Source organism: Lutra lutra, chromosome 7 (genome assembly GCF_902655055.1).
Source record: "Lutra lutra chromosome 7, mLutLut1.2, whole genome shotgun sequence".
NCBI lineage: Eukaryota > Metazoa > Chordata > Mammalia > Carnivora > Mustelidae > Lutra > Lutra lutra.
The window spans coordinates 72,821,355-72,844,566 of record NC_062284.1 but is presented as its reverse complement, the minus strand read 5'-3'; the positions used below and the strand labels follow the sequence as shown (position 1 = coordinate 72,844,566).

The window sequence follows — 23,212 nt, the reverse complement described above, 5'->3', positions numbered from 1 at the left end:
TACATATTACTAAAACTTATCTAGAAGACAATTTGGTTGAAACATAATGGACTAGTATGAGTATGTGCCTTTCCTGTGTAGTATTTTATTTTCTCTGAAGTGAATAAATAATCATTATATTTTTCTGTTTTAATTATTTTGCTTTTCTCATTTTTTAAAGATTTTATTTATTTATTTGAGAGAGACAGAACATGCATACCCAAGTGCAGGAGCACGAGCAGGGAGAGGGGCAGAGGGTAAGGGAGAAGCAGGCTCCCGGATGAGCAGCGAGCCCCATACCTGGTTCCATCCCAGGACCCTGAGCTCATGACCTGAGCCGAAGGCAGAGGCTCATCTGACTGAATCACCCAGGTGCTCCTTGGCTTTTGGACTTTCTATGTGCAATTCCTCAGTTCTTAATGACTACCTTCCATCTTTTGCAGGGTATGAAAAGTGATCACTGCTTATTATATAGGCTCTGTATATAGCCTGGGTTGTCTGTTACATATTTTCTCTTCAGTCCTCCTAAGATCTTCCAAATGTCCCCAAAAGACAGACAGACACACACACACACACACACACACACACACACACACACACACAGTACTTGCCATAATTATTAAAATATAATTCATGCCTCCTTTTCCTAACCCATTCCAGATGACACAGCATACATTGAGATGCTTCTCTCCTAAATTCTCCTTGGTTTCTTCTTTATTTGGTCTGCTGAGCAAGTTTGCATTGCTCCATATACATACACCTCACCCTCTAAAGTTTTTCTAACATCACTGTCCACTGTCATTTTTTGTCTGTTCTCTGTGGGTTTATGCCCTTTATAATTTCCTTACCACCTTTTTAATAGGGCTTCAGGGGTATAGAGGCGAGTATGTATGGTGCAGCTTTCCTTGGCACTGAAAAACCACTTCACTCAAGGCCTACTTGTTAGAAGGTTAACGATCCATGTACTTGCCGAAAATAAAAGGAAGGGCATGGTGGGTGATTAAGATATGAGCCAACTCCTCAATTCTGTTTCTAATCTACCCCTTCATGTTGAATATCAGCCTGAGTCTCCCAATGGATTTACTAGAAAAGAAAGCAGGGAAGAGGTTCCTGGTCTCTCTTTCCCTTGCTTAGGTACATGTGTTTCTCCCCCTTTCTTCCCTTCCCTTCTTTCTCTACTAAAACCTGGTTTAGGGCTGATGCTCTCCCATCACTTCTCCTGCCATACTGTCAGGAAGACACTGGGCAGAGGCCACCTTTTCAGGCACACTATGTGTCTCTAAAAGTGTCATAGACGCAACAACACACACCAGGGTGCCATGAACAACTTGTAGGGCTGGACATTCACTGCAAGGATGAGCAAGAGACCACTTCATTGTTATGTGATTCTACCTTGAAATTACTTATACCCCGACTGAGGAACTCTTGGCATCAAACTGTTCTCAATGTCACTAAGGAACACCTGGGGTTGGGGAATCTTACTTTTGGTTCCTGTGCTCTAGTGGTTTGTATGGTTTTGTGTCAACCACACACTGAGGGACAAACAACCACAGACTGTGCTGAAACCAGAATGGATCAGGCAGAGACGCTCAGCATCCAGGCCCCTGTTCTGCTCAGAGTTTGTGCTCAGCTCCCCCTGCAGTCCCTGTCACTGTGTCGTTCATGGCACAGTAGTACACAGCTGAATCTGACGCTTGCACTGAGCCTTTCTCCAAGTGGAAGGAATTGGAATCTTTGTTATAGGTGGCTTCAAATCCTTTGTTGCTTCCTTTCTCCTTGTCCTTCGAGACTTTCAGGAGGAGCACTAGACCTTCTCCTGGATACTGGACATACCAGAAAAGAGTAGGAGACCATGATGTTGAAAAAGTACAGTTTATAGTCAGGGAAGCCTCTTCTGAGAGGGTCACTTGGCCCTCTGTCTGAGTCACTGAGTCTCCATGTGTTTGTCCTGAGGAAAAAGAAAAGAGACCTGTGTCACCTTGTGCATAAAGCTCTTGGAGAAATTACAGTTAAACAATTTGCTGACACAATGGAAGAAAGAATCCCAAATTTTAAGAGACATTTTACTTACCAAGCATTATGAGTACCACAGTCACGAAGCCTGGAGAACACTTCATCTCTGGAGTGTCACCTAAATAATGTTCTTCATTCTTACCATGAAGAAAGGTTGGAGTGACAGAGAAATGATCAGTGAAAGCCTACATTTCACACAGGAAATGTGACTGTGGTAGGAAGCTGCACCCCCTGGTGGACAGGGACTGAAATGCGTGCATGTTGGCCAGAATCCTCCCCAAGACAGCCATTTGTTTCATCCCTGAATTCATGAGGCACATGCCAGGCTTCAGGTGGCTCTTGGAAGTCTGAACAACAGCAATCCTGACCTCTCAGGTCTATTTGTTCTTAAGACACTGCCTGATATGGAAGTTCTTTAACACAGCATCCCAGGGAATTTCTGTAGCTGGGAGGGTAGCAAACTTCTTAAAGCATCTTACTATAGTACTTCATATACTCATGTGTCCATGAGGACCAGCCCAAAACCCACTGACTGCCAGAAATGGGGTTTGAGTTGAATATGGAAAAAGTAATTAGAAGTCAAGTCTTTGCTGAGTGATTCTGAGTGTGTCTGTTTTGTTTTGGCACTGTGCTTTAATATTTAGAACAGTGACTGTCATTTTTTAAGCACTCCCTAAATATACGTTAAATTAAAAAAAAAATGAGCAAATGCCCTTTACCTGAAACACTGTATTACTTGGTCATAAAAATTAGCAACTTAAGGAATACTCTCATTTTAATATATGTTTTTCAGAATAAAAGTCACACTATTTTATAGGTAACCATTTTAATAGTCAAATATTTATTTTCAGAATCATAAACAATGGAAAATATCAATTGTATTCAGAAGAGAGATCACAAATGAAGTTGACAAATCCCTATAGAATGATGTGAGATTCTTCTTTTTTTTAAAGATTTATTTTATTTATGTTTGAGAGTATGAGAGCAAGGGATGGGCAGAAGGGCAGAGGGAGAGGGAAAACACTCCCCAGGCTAAGCACAGAGTCTAACATGAGGATCAACCTCACAGAACTGAGATAACAACTTGAGCCAAACCAAAGGCTGGGTGTTTAATTAATTGATCTGAGATTCTTATCTTATGCTCTCACAGTTTCGTTGACTCTAGCATGAGATGAATAGTGTATGTGAATCAGGTAACAAATACTAATGTTATACTCCCTTATTTAAAGAAAAATATTTGATTGATTGATTTATTTGAGAGAGAAAGCACAAGCTGGCAGGGGGAGCAGGGCAGAGGGATAAGCAGACTCCCTGCTGAGCAGGGATTCCCAACATGGGGCTCAATCCCAGGACTCTGAGATCATGACCTGAGCCAAAGGCAGACGCTTAACTGACTGAGCCACCCAGGGGCCTCACTAATGCTATATACTCTTAACAGGTTTTAGCCTCAAGGATGCATTCTATTACCACCCATCTACCACATTCTGTTGCCAAACGCTAATCAAAAAAATTTTCCTCGTGATGTAAGAAATCTGGATTATCAGCATAAAGTTCTGGAAAGGAACACATCTTCTGTAAAGCCCTATAAACATTTATCTCTAGACACAGAGATGGAAGCTTAGCTCAAGCTGTTTCCTAGATGCTACTCTCCACACAATCAGATCAAAGAACTTCATGAGTCCAGAGCTAATATGGGAAGTTTTCCAGATGCAGAGCGAAGTAAGAAATTCAGGCCTGGATATTTCTTGGGTTCACGTGTCCCCTCCCTTCCCTTCCACCTTCCAATCACATTATCAGAAACTGCCTAAAATCTATGTTAAAAAGGAATTTGGGGCAAGTAGCTGCAAACTTGTATGCAGACATGTAGGCAGAATACCAAATAAGATGGATGATGCTGGATTGAAAATAAACAGTATAGGGGAGGAGGAGTCAAGATGGCAGAGAAGTAGCAGGCTGAGACTACTTCAGGTAGCGGGAGATCAGCTAAATAGCTTATCTAAAGATTGCAAACACCTACAAATCCAACGGGAGATTGAAGAGAAGAACAGCAATTCTAGAAACAGAAAATCAACCACTATCTGAAAGGTAGGACTGGCGGAGAAGTGAATCCAAAGCGACTGGAATATAGACCACGGGGGGAGGGGCCGGCTCCCGGCAAGCAGTGGAGCAACGGAGCACAAAATCAGGACTTTTAAAAGTCTGTCCCGCTGAGGGACATCGCTCCAGAGGCTTAACCGGGGTGAAGCCCGCACGGGGTCAGCGCGGCCTCAGGTCCCACAGGGTCACAGAAGGATCGGGGGTCTCTGAGTGTCGCAGAGCTTACCGGTATGAGAACAGGGAAGCCGGCTACAGAGACAGAGCCGAGGAGTGACTCTCAGCTCGGGGTTACCTTGAACAGGTCGCAGGCTCGGTCAGCTCGGAGCGCGGCCGGAGGCCAGGGTGATGAGAGTCATTGGGCGCTGTTCTCTGAGGGTGCACTGAGGAGTGGGGCCCCGGGCTCTCGGCTCCTTTGGGCCGGAGACCGGGAGGCCGCCATCTTCATTCCCGTCTTCCAGAACTCTATGGAAAGCGCTCAGGGAACAAAAGCTCCCAAAAGCAAACCCAGCAACCCCGAGCGGATTACTCAGCCCGGCCCCGGGTAAGGGCGGTGCAACTCCGCCTGGGGCAAAGACGCTTGAGAATCACTACAACAGGCCCCTCCCCCAGAAGATCAACGAGAAACCCAGCCAGGACCAAGTTCACCTACCAAGGAGTGCAGTTTCAATACCAAGGAGAGCGGCGAAATTCCAGAGGAGAAGAAAGCAAAGCATGGAACTCATGGCTTTCTCCCCATGATTCTTTAGCTTTGCAGATAATTTAATTTTTTTTTCTGTTTCAATTTTTTTTTCTCTTCTTCTGCTAAATTTTTTTAACTTTTACCATTTTCTTTTTTAACGTTTTTTAAATAGTTTATCTAATATATATATATATATTTTTCCTTTTTATATTTTTTATCAGCTTTCTTTTTTTAATAGTTTCTTTCTTTTTTTTTTTCTTTCTGAACCCCTTTTTATCCCCTTTCTCCCCCCTCATGATTTGGGATCTCTTCTGATTTGGCTAAAGCATATTTTCCTGGGGTTGTTGCCACCCTTTTAGTATTTTACTTGCTCCTTCATATACTCTTATCTGGACAAAATGACAAGGCGGAAAAATCCACAACAAAAAAAAGAACAAGAAGCAGTACCAAAGGCTAGGGACCTAATCAATACAGACATTGGTAATATGTCAGATATAGAGTTCAGAATGATGATTCTCAAGGTTCTAGCCGGGCTTGAAAAAGGCATGGAAGATATTAAAGCAACCCTCTCGGGAGATATAAAAGCCCTTTCTGGAGAAATAAAAGAACTAAAATCTAACCAAGTTGAAATAAAAAAAGCTATTAATGAGGTGCAATAAAAAATGGAGGCTCTGACTGCTAGGATAAATGAGGCAGAAGAAAGAATTAGCGATATAGAAGACCAAATGACAGAGAATAAAGAAGCTGAGCAAAAGAGGGACAAACAGCTACTGGACCACGAGGGGAGAATTCGAGAGATAAGTGACACCATAAGATGAAACAACATTAGAATAATTGGGATTCCAGAAGAAGAGGAAACAGAGAGAGGAGCAGAAGGTATGTTGGAGAGAATTATTGGAGAGAATTTCCCCAATATGGCAAAGGAAACAAGCATCAAAATCCAGGAGGTTCAGAGAACCCCCCTCAAAATCAATAAGAATAGGTCCACACCCCGTCACCTAATAGTAAAATTTACAATTCTTAGAGACAAAGAGAAGATCCTGAAAGCAGCCCGGGAAAAGAAGTCTGTAACATACAATGGTAAAAATATTTGATTGGCAGTAGACTTATCCACAGAGACCTGGCAGGCCAGAAAGAGCTGGCATGATATATTCAGAGCACTAAATGAGAAAAACATGCAGCCAAGAATACTATATCCAGGTAGGCTATCACTGAAAATAGAAGGAGATTAAAAGCTTCCAGGACAAACAAAAACTGAAAGAATTTGCAAACACAAAACCAGCTCTACAGGAAATATTGAAAGGGGTCCTCTAAGCAAAGAGAGACCCTAAAAGTAGTAGATCAGAAAGAAACAGAGACAATATACAATAACAGTCACCTTACAGGCAATACAATGGCACTAAATTCATATCTCTCAATACTTACCCTGAATGTTAATGAGCTAAATGCCCCAATCAAAAGACACAGGGTATCAGAATGGATAAAAAAACAAAACCCAACTATATGTTGCCTACAAGAAACTCATCTTAAACCCGAAGACACCTCCAGATTTAAAGTGAGGGGGTGGAAAAGAATTTACCATGCTAATGGACATCAGAAGAAAGCAGGAGTGGCAATCCTTATATCAGATCAATTAGATTTTAAGCCAAAGACTATAATAAGAGATGAGGAAGGACACTATATCATACTCAAAGGAACTGTCCAACAAGAAGATCTAACAATTTTAAATATCTATGCCCCTAACGTGGGAGCAGCCAACTATATAAACCAATTAATAACAAAATCAAAGAAACACATCAACAATAATACAATAATAGTAGGGGACTTTAACACTCCCCTCACTGAAATGGACAGATCGTCCAAGCAAAAGATCAACAAGGAAATCAAGGCCTTAAATGACACACTGGACCAGATGGACATCACAGATATATTCAGAACATTTCATCCCAAAGCAGCAGAATACACATTCTTCTCTAGTGCACATGGAACATTCTCCAGAATAGATCACATTCTCGGTCCTAAATCAGGTCTCAACCATTATCAAGAGATTGGAATCATTCCCTGCATATTTTCAGACCACAATGCTCTGAAGCTAGAACTCAATCACAAGAGGAAATTTGGAAAGAACCCAAATACATGGAGACTAAACAGCATCCTTCTAAAGAATGAATGGGTCAACCAGGGAATTAAAGAAGAATTGAAAAAATTTATGGAAACAAATGATAATGAAAACACAACAGTTCAGAATCTGTGGGACACAACAAAGGCAGTCCTGAGAGGAAAATATATAGCGGTACAAGCCTTTCTCTAGAAACAAGAAAGGTCTCAGGTACACAACCTAACCCTACACCTAAAAGAGCTGGAGAAAGAACAAGAAAGAAAGCCTAAACCCAGCAGGAGAAGAGAAATCATAAAGATCAGAGCAGAAATCAATGAAATAGAAACCAAAAAAACAATAGAACAAATCAACAAAACTAGGAGCTGGTTCTTTGAAAGAATTAATAAGATTGATAAACCCCTGGCCAGACTTATCAAAAAGAAAAGAGAGAGGACCCAAATAAATAAAATCATGAATGAAAGAGGAGAGATCACAACGAACACCAAAGAAATACAGACAATTATAAGAACATACTATGAGCAACTCTATGCCAACAAATTTGACAATCTGGAAGAAATGGATGCATCCCTAGAGACATATAAACTACCACAACTGAACCAGGAAGAAATGGAAAGCCTGAACAGACTCATAACCAGTAAGGAGATTGAAACAGTCATCAAAAATCTCCAAACAAACAAAAGCCCAGGGCCAGACGGCTTCCCGGGGGAATTCTACCAAACATTTAAAGAAGAACTAATTCCTATTCTCCTGAAACTGTTCCAAAAAATAGAAATGGAAGGAAAACTTCCACACTCTTTTTATGAGGCCAGCATACCTTGATCCCAAAACCAGACAAGGACCCCATCAAAAAAGAGAACTACAGACCAATATCCTTGATGAACACAGATGCAAAAATTCTCGCCAAAATACTAGCCAATAGGATTCAACAGTACATTAAAAGGATTATTCACCACGACCAAGTGGGATTTATTCCAGGGCTGCAAGGTTGGTTCAACATCCACAAATCAATCAATGTGATACAACACATTAATAAAAGAAAGAACAAGAATCATATGATACTCTCCATAGATGCTGAAAAAGCATTTGACAAAGTACAGCATCCCTTCCTGATCAAAACTCTTCAAAGTGTAGGGATAGACGGCACATACCTCAATATTATCAAAGCCATCTATGAAAAACCCACCGCAAATATCATTCTCAATGGAGAAAAACTGAAAGCTTTTCCACTAAGGTCAGGAACACGGCAGGGATGTCCGTTATCACCACTGCTATTCAACATAGTACTAGAAGTCCTAGCCTCAGCAATCAGACAACAAAAGGAAATTAAAGGCATCCAAATCAGCAAAGAAGAAGTCAAACTATCACTCTTTGCAGATGATATGATACTATATGTGGAAAACCCAAAAGACTCCACTCCAAAACTGCTAGAACTTGTTCAGGAATTCAGTAAAGTGTCAGGATATAAAATCAATGCACAGAAATCAGTTGCATTTCTCTACACCAACAACAAGACAGAAGAAAGAGAAATTAAGGAGTCCATACCATTTACAATTGCACCCAAAACTATAAGATACCTAGGAGTAAACCTAACCAAAGAGACTAAGAATCTATACACCGAAAACTATAAAGTACTCATGAAAGAAATTGAGGAAGACACAAAGAAATGGAAAAATGTTCCATGCTCCTGGATTGGAAGAATAAATATTGTGAAAATATCTATGCTACCTAAAGCAATCTACACATTTAATGCAATTCCTATCGAAGTGCCATCCATTTTTTTCAAAGAAATGGAACAAATAATCCTAAAATTTATATGGAACCAGAAAAGACCTCGAATAGCCAAAGGAATATTGAAAAAGAAAGCCAAAGTTGGTGGCATCACAATTCCGGACTTCAAGCTCTATTACAAAGCTGTCATCATCAAGACAGCATGGTACTGTCAGAAAAACAGACACATAGATCAATGGAACAGAATAGAGAGCCCAGAAATATCAACTCTATGGTCAACTCCTCTTCGACAAAGCAGGAAAGAATGTCCAATGGAAAAAAGACAGCCTCTTCAATAAATGGTGTTGTTAAAATTGGACAGCCACATGCAGAAAAATGAAATTGGATCATTTCCTTACACCACACACGAAAATAGACTCAAAATGGATGAAGGACCTCAATGTGAGAAAGGAATCCATCAAAATCCTTGAGGAGAACACAGGCAGCAACCTCTTCAACCTCAGCCGCAGCAACATCTTCCTAGGAACATCACCAAAGGCAAGGGAAGCAAGGGCAAAAATGAACTATTGGGATTTTATCAAGATCAAAAGCTTTTGCACAGCAAAGGAAACAGTGAACAAAACCAAAAGACAACTGACAGAATGGGAGAAGATATTTGCAAATGACATATCAGATAAAGGGCTAGTGTCCAAAATCTATAAAGAACTTAGCAAACTCAACACCCAAAGAACAAATAATCCAATCAAGAAATGGGCAGAGGACATGAGCAGACATTTCTGTAAAGAAGACATCCAGATGGCCAACAGACACATGAAAAAGTGCTCCATATCACTCGGCATCAGGGAAATACAAATCAAAACCACCATGAGATATCACTTCCCACCAGTCAGAATGGCTAAAATTAACAAGTCAGGAAATGACAGATGCTGGCGAGGATGCGGAGAAAGGGGAACCCTCCTACACTGTTGGTGGGAATGCAAGCTGGTGCAACCACTCTGGAAAACAGCATGGAGGTTCCTCAAAATGTTGAAATAGAACTACCCTATGACCCAGCAATTGCACTGCTGGGTATTTACCCTAAAGATACAAACGTAGTGATCCGAAGGGGCACGTGCACCCAAATGTTTATAGCAGCAATGTCTACAATAGCCAAACTATGGAAAGAACCTAGATGTCCATCAACAGACGAATGGATAAAGAAGATGTGGTATATATACACAATGGAATACTATGCAGCCATCAAAGGAAATGAAATCTTGCCATTTGCGACGACGTGGATGGAACTAGAGGGTATCATGCTTAGCGAAATAAGTCAATCGGAGAAAGACAACTATCATATGATCTCCCTGATATGAGGGAGAGGAGATGCAACATGGGGGGTTAAGGGGGTAGGAGAAGAATAAATGAAACAAGATGGGATTGGAAGGGAGACAAACCATAAGTGACTCTTAATCTCACAAAACAAACTGAGGGTTGATGGGGGGAGGGGGTTTGGGAGGGGGGGGTGGGGTTATGGATATTGGGGAGGGTATGTGCTATGGTGAGTGCTGTGAAGTGTGTAAACCTGGCGATTCGCAGACCTGTACCCCTGGGGATAAAAATATATGTTTATGAAAAATAAAAAAAAAAAAGAAATAAACAGTATAGCACATGGTTGCAGAAAGTCATTACCTATAACTCCTAGTAAAAAAAAACATATTTCATAAGTCAAGCAGAGAGAGTCAATTATCATATGGTTTCACTTATTTGTGGAGCATAACAAATAGCATGGAGGACAAGGGGAGATGGAGAGGAGAAGGGAGTTGAGGGAAATTGGAAGGGGAGGTGAACCATGAGAGACTATGGACTCTGAAAAACGATCTGAGAATTTTGAAGGGGTGGGGGGTGGGAGGTTGGGGGCACCAGGTGGTGGGTATTGTAGAGGGCACGGATTGCATGGAGCACTGGGTGTGGTGCAAAAATAATGAATACTGTTATGCTGAAAAAAATAAAAAAAAATTAAAAAAAAACATATTTCTAGGCCACTGAAAATGTACAAGAGAAATATTTTGCCTTTTGGTTCACACAAAAGAATTGTACAGCATTGAGGAAGATATGCATAAATAAATTTGGATGTTTAATGGCTTTATTAATGGGTAATTTTTGAAAAAAAATAAGCTGTGCCAATTTGAAGTGAACAATTCTATAAGATTTGACATATGAAGCCCTCAGCACAGTTGAGATAATGAACATACGCATCACTCCAACTGTTCCCTCATGTCTCTTTGTAATCTTTCTCTTAACGCTCACCACCCCCATTTCTAAGGAATATTTCTGTCATGAATTTGTCCACATATTTTTAATTTTGTAGAAATTCTGTATTGTGCTCTTCTCTCTGGCTTCTTCTCAGCATAATCATTTTGAGATTTTTTCATTGGTCATAATTATCATGTTTGTTTCTTTCTGTTGCTGTTGTTTCTTTTCTGTTGCTGGTGTATCCCATCATGTGTGTATAAAACAATTTGTCTATTCACCTGCTGCTGACCATATCCCATTAGTCCCAGTGGGGCTCTTACAAATAAAGTTGCTGTGAATATATGTGTATAAGACTTTTTTATAGACATATGCTTTTTCTTGGTCCATGTATGGGAATACAATGGCTGGGTCATATGGTACGTATACAATTGACTTCGGAAACCAATTTGTTCTAGTAGCTATTTTGTAGAGTCCCTTGCATTTTCTGCTCAGACAATTATGCTGCCTGTTTTTTTTTTAATTTTTTTTTTAAAGATTTCATTTAATTATTTGACAGAGAGAAATCACAAGTAAGCAGAGAGGCAGGCAGAGAGAGAGGAGGAAGCAGGCTCCCTGCTGAGCAGAAAGCCTGATTCGGGGCTCGAACCCAGGACCTGGGATCATGACCTGAGCCGAAGGCAGCGGCTTAACCCACTGAGCCACCCAGGCGCCTCTATGCTGCCTGTTAATAAAGACAAGTTCACTTCTTCCTTTCCAAACTCTATGGCTCTTGTTTCTTCCACATGTCTTATTGCATTGGCTGGAAACTCTACTTCAATATTAAATATAAGTGAAAATGAAAATTCTTTCCTTACATCCCAAACTAAGGAGAAGGATTTAAGCTTTCACCATCAAGTATGACATTTGGTGCAGACTTTTTGTGGTGCCCTTTTTAAAGGTGAGGATTCCCTTCCATTCTATCTAATTCACTGGGACTTTCTCTTAGATTTAGATCAGGACTTTGTCAAGATCCCTCCTAAATTGCTCATCAGTTATTTGTCAAAGTCTTTGGATAAATAACAAAATTGTCAACAAAATATTTAAAAATATATCACTTTTCCATTTTATAAATAATGGAACAAAGCTCAAAATGATCAGGAAGTTTCATGGCAGAGCTAATAGTTTAGAACACAGAGCTCAATGATAACAAAAACCTGTTCCCTGTTTTTGCTACTTCAATTGTCGTCAGAAAAAATTGAGAGAGAGACTATATGGTAGTAAAGTGACTTCTTCCCAGCCTTTGAAATATTTTAAGACACTCATTAGCAGGATCTTTATTTATGCAAATGAAACTAAAAAGAAGAATTAAATAACTACAAGTTTAACTCTTTTACCAAAAGAGGAAAGAAAACATAGTACAATGGATGGATACCCAAACTGAATGGATACCCAAACTGATATTCAGGAACTGACCAGTGGCTAGTGGCTTTACCATTCCATCCAGACCAAATATTAGACATCTGATTTAAGCAAGAGTGACAAACTCTTCTAGGGTTTTGTGAGTCACTGATACACAGGAGCTCCATTCATGACTAGTGATCATTCTCTTTCTCTGTTCCTTGAAACTTGCTTGTGATAAGGCAGTTAGAACATTGTTGTTCCGATTAATAAGTATGAATATTTCTGAAAAATTCTGAAATAGAATGGCCTTATAATCCAGAAATTCAACTGTCATCATGCACTGAAATAAAGTTCTCAGACACCAGTCTGAGAAGCCATGCAGCACTGCCTCTGCCAGGAAGAGCAGCAGCAGCTGAATCCTGCACGTAACTTTTATTTGTTTTTTAATTAAAAAAAAAAAAAAGATTCCTCAAAACATGGGAAAGGATTACAATGGGATGGCGGATACGTGAAACATGCGTGTACTCCCTCCTACGTGTAGGAATACAGGCAGTCAGTCATGGGGTAAGGGAGGAGCTGAATGTTTGGGCTAACAATCACCAGGTGCAGAAAGGGGGTACTGAGGGTGGAATTCTTTCATACCTCCTAACTTATACCCTGCCCCTGGGGATCTTATCCTACTCCTGCTGGGCCATTGCCTTCAATAGCCCGAGAGCTGGAATGCTGTTGATGTTTCAGCTGCTTCTACAGTCACTCCTTAGGGCTTACAATATATTTTCTAAGAATACCTCCACATTCAACTTCAAGATTCTACTAAAAAATGGAAAGAATTTGGCTATATACCCACAATATTGAAATGTTTATGGACTCCTATTTCCACCAAAAGGTGGAAGCAACCTTAAAGTCCATCTACAAATAGATGTACATAAACAAAATGTGCTATGTACATACACTGGAATATTATTCAACCTTAAAATGGAAAGAAATCCTCACACACACTGCAACAGAGGTGAATGTTGAGACATTATGTCAAATAAAATGTCACAAAATGACCAGCATTGCATAATTCCACTTCTAGAGGGGGTATAGCCAGTGGTAGAGCATTTGACTGCATAATTCCACTTCTATGAGGTACCTAAAGTAGTCAAACTCATGGAAAGAAAAAGCAGAATGGTAGTTCTCAAGGACTGGAGGAATGAAGTAATGGAGAGTGATTGTTTAATGAGTGTAAATATTTAATTTTTCAGGAGGAAAGAATTCTGGAAATGGTATTGCTAGTTGAACAACAATGTCAATGTATTTAATACCACTGAAATGTACACTCAAAAATTTTTTCAATGGTAAAAATATATGTTAAAATGGTAAAAGTTTGCAATTAAAAACATTTGAAGAGATTCTAGTTAAGATTTCTATTTTACTCATCTGCCTTTCTAGCAAATATAAGAGGGTGTTAGAATGCAAGACTAATTACCAACCATCCATTACCATCTGAATTTTAAGGCACTGGGCAAATAGGGTTAGAGATGGAAGGAGGAAAATGGAAAGAATGAGGATTTTGGAGAGTAGAGCACTGTTCAAACAAGGAGGGTTCAGAGGTGTGAAAACTGAGCCAGATGTTGGCAAGAAGTACTTTTGAAGGAACGTTGAAGTGAAGGGCAGGAATGGATAAAGGGGAAAATTCACACTCTGCTCCTTCACTGTGTCCCCCTAAGAGTCTCTAATTATGATCATTTGTGGATCAATCTGGGGAGATGCAGGTAAACCTCCTTGATGCAAACTGAGCACATCTATGCTAGAGGTGTTAGTAAGATGGAATGAACACTAGTACGAACTACCTTACAGAGCAGGCTCACTAGAAACTGAATGTGAATACGATAACTCACGGCAAACAAACCTGATTTTAAACTAAATCATTACATGGCATAAAATATCAGGATATAAAACAAAAAAAGGAAAATCACAGAAACATTCACGACCTTTCTTATTCAAGAGATGCCTGTAACATAATATATACTCAATAAGTATGTGCTGAACAAATATGTACTGAACAAATATGTACTGAAAAATCCAACAATTCGCACACATTATTACTGATTTTTGAGTCACATGTTTCTAAATTTCCTTAGCCAATTCTTCTAGCTAAATCTCATTGCAACATGACAAATTCTTTTTCATGACTAGTCTTCAAAAAACAATTTCAACATAAATTTTCAGGGATTAGGAAGTGTTTGATGCAGATAACTCTTATCCAGAGTGGTATTTTCTTAGAGTGAATTTCTCCCTCTACGCCTGCACCTGTGCCACTTCCTGTCTGGGATGACAATTTCCCCCTGCCTTAGGCCCAACACAGGGGAAGCATCAGCAAGAGCCCTGGGGTTTGGGTGTACCTCCCTCCATCACTCCCCATCACTGTGGCCTCCCTCAGTGCACAGAAATACACTGCAGAGTCCTCCAGCTGTGAAGCTGAGATGACAAGTTGGATGAAATTTCTTGTCTTCTGAAAATTCATTGAGTAGCGACCTTCGGTGGCATTTTGCTGGTTGTAAGAATCCTGACGAATAAGGAAAACCATTGCCCCACTGCTGGGCTGCTTGTACCATAAAAGACTATAACTTGGTTCATTGGTGCTATATGTGCATTCCAGAGTGACACTCCCCTTCTCCTGCACTAACATCGCTGGTTGGGCTTGAGTTACCTTCTGGGCAATACTGGATCCTGAAGGAAAAAAACAACAACAACAAACAAACACAGAATCAGAGACTTCTGGAATACGTGATGTGGCACAAAGAACTTCTATTTTACACACTGTCATCCCTCCTTCCCAAGTTTCCCACAAGATCCTGCCTATCTCGCTTGATTTTAGGTCATAGAGGAGACACATTCCCATAGGGACCATCCTTACCTAGCCACACGGAAGTCATGACCACCTTGAGAAGGTTGGAGAGCAACATGTTTGAGTTCTGCCACAAGAGGGAAAATGTCTTCTTCTTCAGCTTCAGGGCTCAGCACTGTGAGGGGATCCTGACAGGGTGAGGGAAGGATTGCTGGTTATGTGCTGCTGTGGCCTCAGAACAGGAAATAGGGGCTTCCTGGTATAGCAAGTGTGTGGGTCATGTTACACTTCTCTATGGCCCAGTGAGTCCCACTACCCAAAATTCTTTTGTATTAAGCAACTTTAATTGAAAACCTTTCATCTGAAAATAGACATGAGTAAAATTTATATTGAAATGAGGATTTGAGGATTGATGGTTTAACTAACTGTGATGTTCATTCATCACATCTGTGATAAAATGGGTGGGTGGCACTTATTGAAAACATGACAGATAAGGCTCACTTTAGGAGCACATATACTAAAATGAGAATGATACAGAGAAAATTAACATGGCCCGTGTGCAAGAACGACATGCAAATGTCAAGTTATGTCAGTGTTCCTCCTCACTACTCATGTCTGTTCAGAGGCCTATATTGGCGCCAAAAGCAGAAATATCTAATCACTCTTGCTGAAGAGTTCCGGCTGCAGCCCTCAGGCAATAGATCCTGTCACCGAGGTCTTCTCCTCACTGTTTAGTTTCCACAGATCAGCTCTGCTCAGAAAGGCCAGAATAGACACCAGAATTTGGTCATTAGGTTATCAACCCTTTGAATCTATGTTTTTCCCTTACCTCATTTGAACACAATAACCTCCCATGCTTTGTATGCGCAGTTCTGAGCACCCAATGTGACCACTCAGTCTTCTTATATACCTTCTCTCCTCCAATACCCTCAACACATGCACACACAGCCACACCTGTGCACACACATGTACCAACATGGGAAGTGCCATCTTCCTCAATTATCAAAAAACACGTGGTGCTTCTTTTCTCTGACCCTTTCCAGAGGGCACAACACATACTGAGGTGCTTCTACAGTAGGCCCAGCTTTCTTCTTATCTAGTCTTTCATGCCAGTTTCCCTTTCTCCATATATAGCTTATCTCCTAAAATTGGTTGTTGTCACTGTCTGCTAATAGCTTTTTTCATATTTCTATTTGTGTCTATGGCTTTCTGCCCTTTGGGATGTCTTCACTAAAATTTTTAAAGAGTATTAGAGAGGTGCCTGGGTGGCTCGGTCAGTTAAGCTTCTGAGTTCAGCTCAGGATATGGTCTCAGTGTCCTGGGATTGAACCATGCCTCCTGCTCCCTGCTCAGTGGGAAGTCTGTTTCTCCCTCTACATTAGCTGTCCCCCCCTGCTTGTGTTCATGCACATTCTTTCTCAAAAAAATAAAATCATTTAAAAAAAGAGCATTGGAGAAATCAAGAGATAAATATATATATATTATTAATCTACCAGTGGTTATTTTTTTTTTTTTAGAGATTTTACCTTTATGTAATCTTTACACTCAACATGAGCTCGAACATAAAGCCTTCAGACTCAGAGTCCCAGCTCTATCCACAGAGCCAGCCAGGCACCCCTAGTCTACTGTGTTTATCCAAATGTCTGAGAAAACACTTATTAAATATCTTTCAAATTGTTTAAAGTATATTTTCACATGCATTTATATTTATATAGGTTGCAAAATAAAAATTACATTTTAAACCAATTAAATAAAAATATTTTAAATCAAGAACATATAAGTATATGTATTAATATTTTGATCATAACTCATTAATAAAATCTGCAGATAAGTAGATAATAATTAAAGAAGATTGCAACAATATTAACAAAGTCTTGCGCTGCAACACAGACATTGCTTTTGTTATTCTTACAGAACTGCACTGACTCCCATACGTTCTCCCAATCCCATGACTTGTGGCTCTCTGTGAGAGGTTGCAAAACAGGAGTTAGAGAAATCTATAGGAGTTCCCTCCCAGTGTCACCTAACTATCGATATTTTTAGGAGACATCAGTGCAAGAGCATTTTCTCTCACCGTATTTTCTGGGCACGGAGAACAATCTCTCTTGAGCTCTTACTGTCAGAAAGCCAGCTGATCTATTTAACTGGTCAGGACATGAGCCACATCCTCCATTCTGTTTCTGCTCCCTACCCCTTCATGTTGAATATCAGCTTGTCCCCCCCCACCGCCTCCTGATTTACTAGAAAAGAAAGCAGGGCAGAGGTCCCTGGCCTCTCTTTTCCTTGCTCAGGTACATGTGTTCCTCCTCCTTTCTTCCCTTCCCTTCTTTCTCTACTAAAACCTGGTTTGGAGCTGAAGCTCTCCCATCACCTCTCCTGCCATACTCTGTCAAGAAGACACTGGGCAGATGCCACCTTCTCAGGCACACTGTGTGTCTCTAAAAGTGTCATAGACACAGCAACACCCACCAGGGTGCCATGAACAACTTGTGGACATTCACTGCAAGGATGAGCAAAAGACCACTTCACTGTTATGTGATTCTACCTTGAAATTACTTATGCTCTGGCTGAGGAACTCTTGGATTCAAACTGTTCTCAATGTCACTAAGGAACACCTGGGATTGGAGAATGTTATTTCTGGTTCCTATGCTCTAGCGTTTGTATGATTTTGTGTCAACCACACACTGAGGGACAAACAACCACAGACTGCTGTAACCAGAATGGATCAGGCAGAGATGCTCAGCATCCAGGCCCCTGTTCTGCTCAGAGTTTGTGCTCAGCTCCCCCTGCAGTCCCCATCACTGTGTCATACATGACACAGTAGTACACAGCTGAATCTGAGGCTTGCACTGAGCCTTTCTCCAAGTGGAAGGAATTGGAATCTTTGTTGTAGGTGGCTTCAAATCCTTTGTTGCTTCCCTTCTCCTTGTCCCTTGAGGCTTTCAGGAGGAGCTCTAGACCTTCTCCTGGAGACTGGACATACCAGTAAAGAGCTGGATAACCAGTTGCTGAATAGGTACAGTTTATAGTCAGGGAAGCCTCTTCTGAGAGGGTCACTTGGCCCTCTGTCTGAGTCACTGAATCTCCATGTGTTTGTCCTGAGGAAAAAGAAAAGAGATCTGTGTCACCTTGGGCATAAAGCTCTTGGAGAAAAGTATACTTAAAACTTTTTCCTGACACCATGGAAAAAGGAATCCAAATTTTAAGAGGCTTTTTACTTACCAAGCATTATGAGTACCACAGTCACGAAGCCTGGAGAACACTTCATCTCTGGAGCATCACCTAAACAATGTTTTTCATTCTTCACATGAAGAAATGTTGAAATGACAGAAATGATCAGTGGAAGCCCACATTTCACACAGGAAATGTGATTGTGGTAGGAAGCTGCACCCCCTGGTGGACAGGGACTGAAATGTGGGTGTGTTGGCCAGAGTCCCTTAAAACACTGAGACAATACCAGACTGGTCAAGAAATTACTACTACAGACCCCTTTACAAAATCCAAACCTTGGAGAAGTAACATTAATTCAAGTAGAAGAATTAATGAAAATCTCATTTATATCTCATTTTACAAAAAATCATGTTGTCAGTGTTGGTCAATATGTTTTTAATGTTGGTCACAACTTTCAAATACTATAAAGACGATGACGTTCCTTTTTTGTGTTAAAGATTTTATTTATTTTTGTGAGAGAGAGAGAGATCGGAGGAGGAAGGGGCAGACTCTCCATTGAGCAGGGTGCCTGATGATCCAGGACCCTGGGATCATGATCTGAGCCGAAGGCAGACGCTTAACCAACTGAGCCACCCAGGCACCCAACAATGAGGTTTTTAACTTCCTAACTTTTCTTAACCCTTTCACATATCTCCTGCATCCTATTAGGAATGCAGAGCAAATACATGAATATTTGATGTATTCATGTAATTCAAATTAGTTTTGTCAGAAAGACAAATCTCACAGTAAAAAAGGCAAGGTAGAAGCTAAGAAAAAGAAGCCTATGTATAGGCATAGAAGCCTATGTAACCATCTCTTTTTTATTTTTTTAAAAGATTTTATTTATGTATTTGTCAGAGGGAGAGAGAAAGCACAAGCTGGCAGAGGCAGAGAGAGAAGCAGGCTCTCCGCTGAGCAGGGAGCCCAATGCAGGACTCAATCCCAGGACCCCGGGAATCATGACCTGAGCCAAAGGGAGCCGCTTTACCAACGGAGCCATCCAGGCATCCCTGTAACCATCTCTTTAAAAACAGAAAGACAAAGCCATGGGAAAGTTCATAATATCATCTTGGTTACAGAAAATTTGGCACCGAGCATCTGGCGGCTCAGTTGGTTAAGCGAATGCTCATGTATTGTATGCTCCCATCATTATGACATTTTAAAACACAAAAATAAGAATAGACCAATGCTTGCAAGGAGTGGGGAATATGGAAGTGTGTAAAGGCAAGAGAATAGCACAAGGGAGTTTTGGAGACCAAAGAAATTATTCTGTACAGTGATTGTATGATGGTTACATGATCTATACAATGTATTAAAATTCAAAATTCACAGGAACATACACCAAAAATGTGAATTTTCTATATAATTATTTTCAAATAAAAAATTTAGGGACAACTGGGTTGCTCAGTTGGCTAAAAGTCTTCTGAGAGGTCAGGTCATAATCCTGGGGTCCCGAGATCTAGCCCTGCATCTGGCTCCCTACTCAGCCAGGAATTTGCTTCTCTTTCTCCCACTGCCTCCCCCCATTCCTGCCCACGCCCTCTGTCTCACTCTCTCTCAAATAAATAAAATCTTTTAAAAAATTCACTTGAGGTATTATAAATAAATGAATAAAAATTTCAACGCTGACATCAAAATGGCAAAATAGAAATTTTCTACCATCTCTGCCGCCCCTCCCAAAAAAAACCTCCACCAATTTTCACAGTCATACAATAAACTAAAAGAAAGTGCCTATTAAGAAATCCCGCAAAGAAGACACAACAGTTGTGGAACAAAATGAATTTGAGATTGGATAGATTGAGGAGAGGATGAAAACCAATCTCACTTTATCTTCATCACCCCAGCCCATGTGACTCAGTCCCGAGCCAAGAGGAACTTTCCAGCCTGTGATTTCCCCATAGAGGAATGTGAGAACATGTGAGTGAACACATGACCCTCCAGCTCTGGAGGATGCTCCCAAAGAGTAACCTCTTTCTAGCCTCATGCAGAATACTGAGCTGTACTGCTCACTGGGGAGTGAGTGGGGTCCTCCAAGCAGAACAGCACCCAGGGCTCTTGGAGGGCAGTAAAACAACATGGACCCTCCAGTCCATGTCAGAGCCTCCGTTAGGAATCTGCCCTTGACCCACTGGAGATGGCCTGCCTAGACCCCCACAAATGGTCCATGAGCACACACAACACTCAGTCCCTCACCCATACATCATCCCACCCTGGGCCTCCCACCAGTGCACACAGGATGACAATAGCAGTGAGCTTTTGTAAGCGGCTAGTGAGCATGTGCAGAGAATAGATCCGCTCTCCCTGATTGGGAGAAATCACGCAAATTCAGTCAACACCGTCCTTGAGAAAGCAAACAAAATGGAGACTCTCAGCACCCAGTCTGGCTTCACAGGATCCAGAGGAGTCTTAAAAGTTTGTACTACCTTGTCCCAGGATGTAGGAAACAAATACACCAAACATGATGAAGGCTTAAACCGGAATGTGTCTGGATCTGAGACTCAGTGCACACTCAGGCTAAAACACTTGTTTTCTTCCACTGCATCGATTCTCACCTCAGTACGACCAAGCATTCAAACCTGTAGGAACTGCACCCTCTGTCTTGCTTCTAATTGATTTAAGAGGAAACGAATGAATAATATAGAAGCATGCTTCCTTCTGACTCCATTATCAAGCTTGGAGGAAAAGCACCCGCCAGGAGTCATCTTCCTTCTACTGCACAGGAGCTGGCGGTATAAGGAGGGAAAGAATCAAGTCCATTGACGTGTTGGGCTACAGTTCTAACCTCCTCTGTTCAGCTGTTTTAAATTGAATTTAATCTGAACACTTCCCCAGTAAGAATAAGCCATTAGAAAGTTCTAACAACCATAACTCAGCTAAGAGAAACCATTCTCACTGTGCCAATTGCCAATTATATCCATCCTTAGTTAGGAAGACTTCAAGGGACCTAGAAAGGAGCCTCCCTTGAGCAGGGGTGGGAGATTGAGAGAATTAAATATTTACACAACTTCTTTATTTCCTTTGACTTCTTCAAGATACTAGAGAAATAACTTTTTTTTTTTTTCAAAGGACGGTTGTAGTTAGTAATGTTTAACTCAGTCAAATGTGAACATGTGGCAGGGAGGTTGATATCACATTATCTCTACATCAGCCATTAGTTCAAATGCCTTTGTGCAATTTACTAGTAATAGTAAGGTGGCTGGTACATGCATATAAAATTTTCCCATATATCTCAGAAGGAAGATTTTCATTATAATGATGACCAAAAATAAATATAACAAAGTCCAAGAATAAATTGAATTATCTTCAAACAACTGAGCATTATTAGGAAAGAGACACATATAATTAGAAATAAACAGTATATTATAAAAACAATCAAATACTCAGATATAGAATAAGGACATTTCTTTTCACAAATCAATTTAATTCAATCATAAGGCTTAATAAAACTATGAGTAAGTAGCAGAATTCTCCTTTCTGTCTTTCTTTAACGTCTACTTATAATTAATTATGTGAAAAAGTTTGTGATACTTAAAGAAAATATGCCAGTGAATGAAATACAAAATTCTGTCTCCTAGATTCTATGAGAAAGTGACTGTGAACAGAGACTGACAAAATTTTGTAAACAAGACTAGATTTCTGAGTTTTATCTGAAGCGCACATTGTCAAATCTCTCCCTATCTTAATTTCCCTTAAACACACAAACAATGCATACCATCCCTGGGCGCTAAAGGAAAACCCACGACACAAGAAGAAAGTGATCAAAGCACATAGAAATTTTTGGCAGTCAACTTTTGCCCTAAATATAGATGAACTTTTGCCCTAAATATAGACGAACAAAATTAATATGAAACTACTATTAATGAAAATACCTCACAGAGATATTTTAAAGCAATGTTAAATGAAAACTTAAAAAAAAAGACCTTTGAGGGACAGAATTGATGAAGTGGGGAATGCTCAGATCAAAATACATAAAGTGAAAAAATCGTGAATGTAATTCTAATAAATATTGTAGAGACTAAAGGGAATATTAGCAATATTATCTGATTACAGAATTTCACTTTCATATTTCTACTTTCCATATTTCTATATTTGACATGTAATGTTTTAGAATCAGAAAAACAATAAATGCCACCTTTGAAACACAATATTAAGTGCCCATCCATAATAAGGACTGTATTACTGGTTCTTTGTAGGAGAGGAGTCTGAATAACAAATGTAAAGACATCTTTAAAACCTGAATTTCAAAAAAAATATTAAAAGTCCATTCAAGGGAGGAGTCAAGATGGCGGAGAAGTAGCAGGCTGAGACTACTTCGGGTAGCGGGAGATCAGCTAAATAGCTTATCTAAAGATTGCAAACACCTACAAATCCAACGGGAGATTGAAGAGAAGAACAGCAATTCCAGAAACAGAAAATCAACCACTTTCTGCAAGGTAGGACTGGCGGAGAAGTGAATCCAAAGCGACGGGAAGATAGACCGCGGGGGGAGGGGCCGGCTCCGGGCCAGCGGCGGAGCAACGGAGCAAAATCAGGACTTTTAAAAGTCTGTTCCGCTGAGGGACATCGCTCCAGAGGCTTAACTGGGGTGAAGCCCAGGCGGGGTAAGCGCGGCCTCAGGTCCCTCAGGGTCGCAGAAGGATCGGGGGTGTCTCAGTGTCGCAGAGCTTACCGGTATTAGAACGGGGAAGCCGGCTGCAGAGACAGAGCCGAGGAGTGACTCTCAGCTCAGGGTTGCCTTGAACCGGTCGCAGACTCGCTCAGCTCGGAGCGCGGCCGGAGGCCAGGGTGACGGGAGTCATTTGGCGCTGTTCTCTGGGGGCGCACTGAGGAGTGGGGCCCCGGGCTCTCGGCTCCTCCGGGCCGGAGACCGGGAGGCCGCCATCTTTATTCCCGTCCTCCGGACTCTACGGAAAGCGCTCAGGGAACAAAAGCTCCCGAA

General features: G+C 40.8%; 1 non-coding gene and 3 gene segments (V, D, J or C); 1 reads left to right on the top strand and 3 right to left on the bottom strand.

Annotated features, from left to right (window-relative positions):
- Nucleotides 1-1,592: 1,592 nt before the first annotated feature.
- LOC125104481 (T cell receptor alpha variable 9-2-like) lies at nt 1,593-2,133 on the bottom strand. The segment is given in 2 exon segments: nt 1,593-1,927; nt 2,051-2,133. Coding segments are annotated over 2 exon segments (381 nt in total).
- Nucleotides 2,134-14,565: 12,432 nt separating this feature from the next.
- LOC125104480 (T cell receptor alpha variable 14/delta variable 4-like) lies at nt 14,566-15,250 on the bottom strand. The segment is given in 2 exon segments: nt 14,566-14,945; nt 15,133-15,250. Coding segments are annotated over 2 exon segments (429 nt in total).
- A 308-nt stretch (nt 15,251-15,558) lies between these two features.
- LOC125105807 (U6 spliceosomal RNA) lies at nt 15,559-15,664 on the top strand. The gene has a single exon (XR_007129064.1). It is a non-coding gene; the product is annotated as a U6 spliceosomal RNA (small nuclear RNA).
- A 1,766-nt stretch (nt 15,665-17,430) lies between these two features.
- LOC125104479 (T cell receptor alpha variable 9-2-like) lies at nt 17,431-18,362 on the bottom strand. The segment is given in 3 exon segments: nt 17,431-17,563; nt 17,876-18,161; nt 18,286-18,362. Coding segments are annotated over 3 exon segments (465 nt in total).
- Between the last annotated feature and the right edge of the window lie 4,850 nt (nt 18,363-23,212).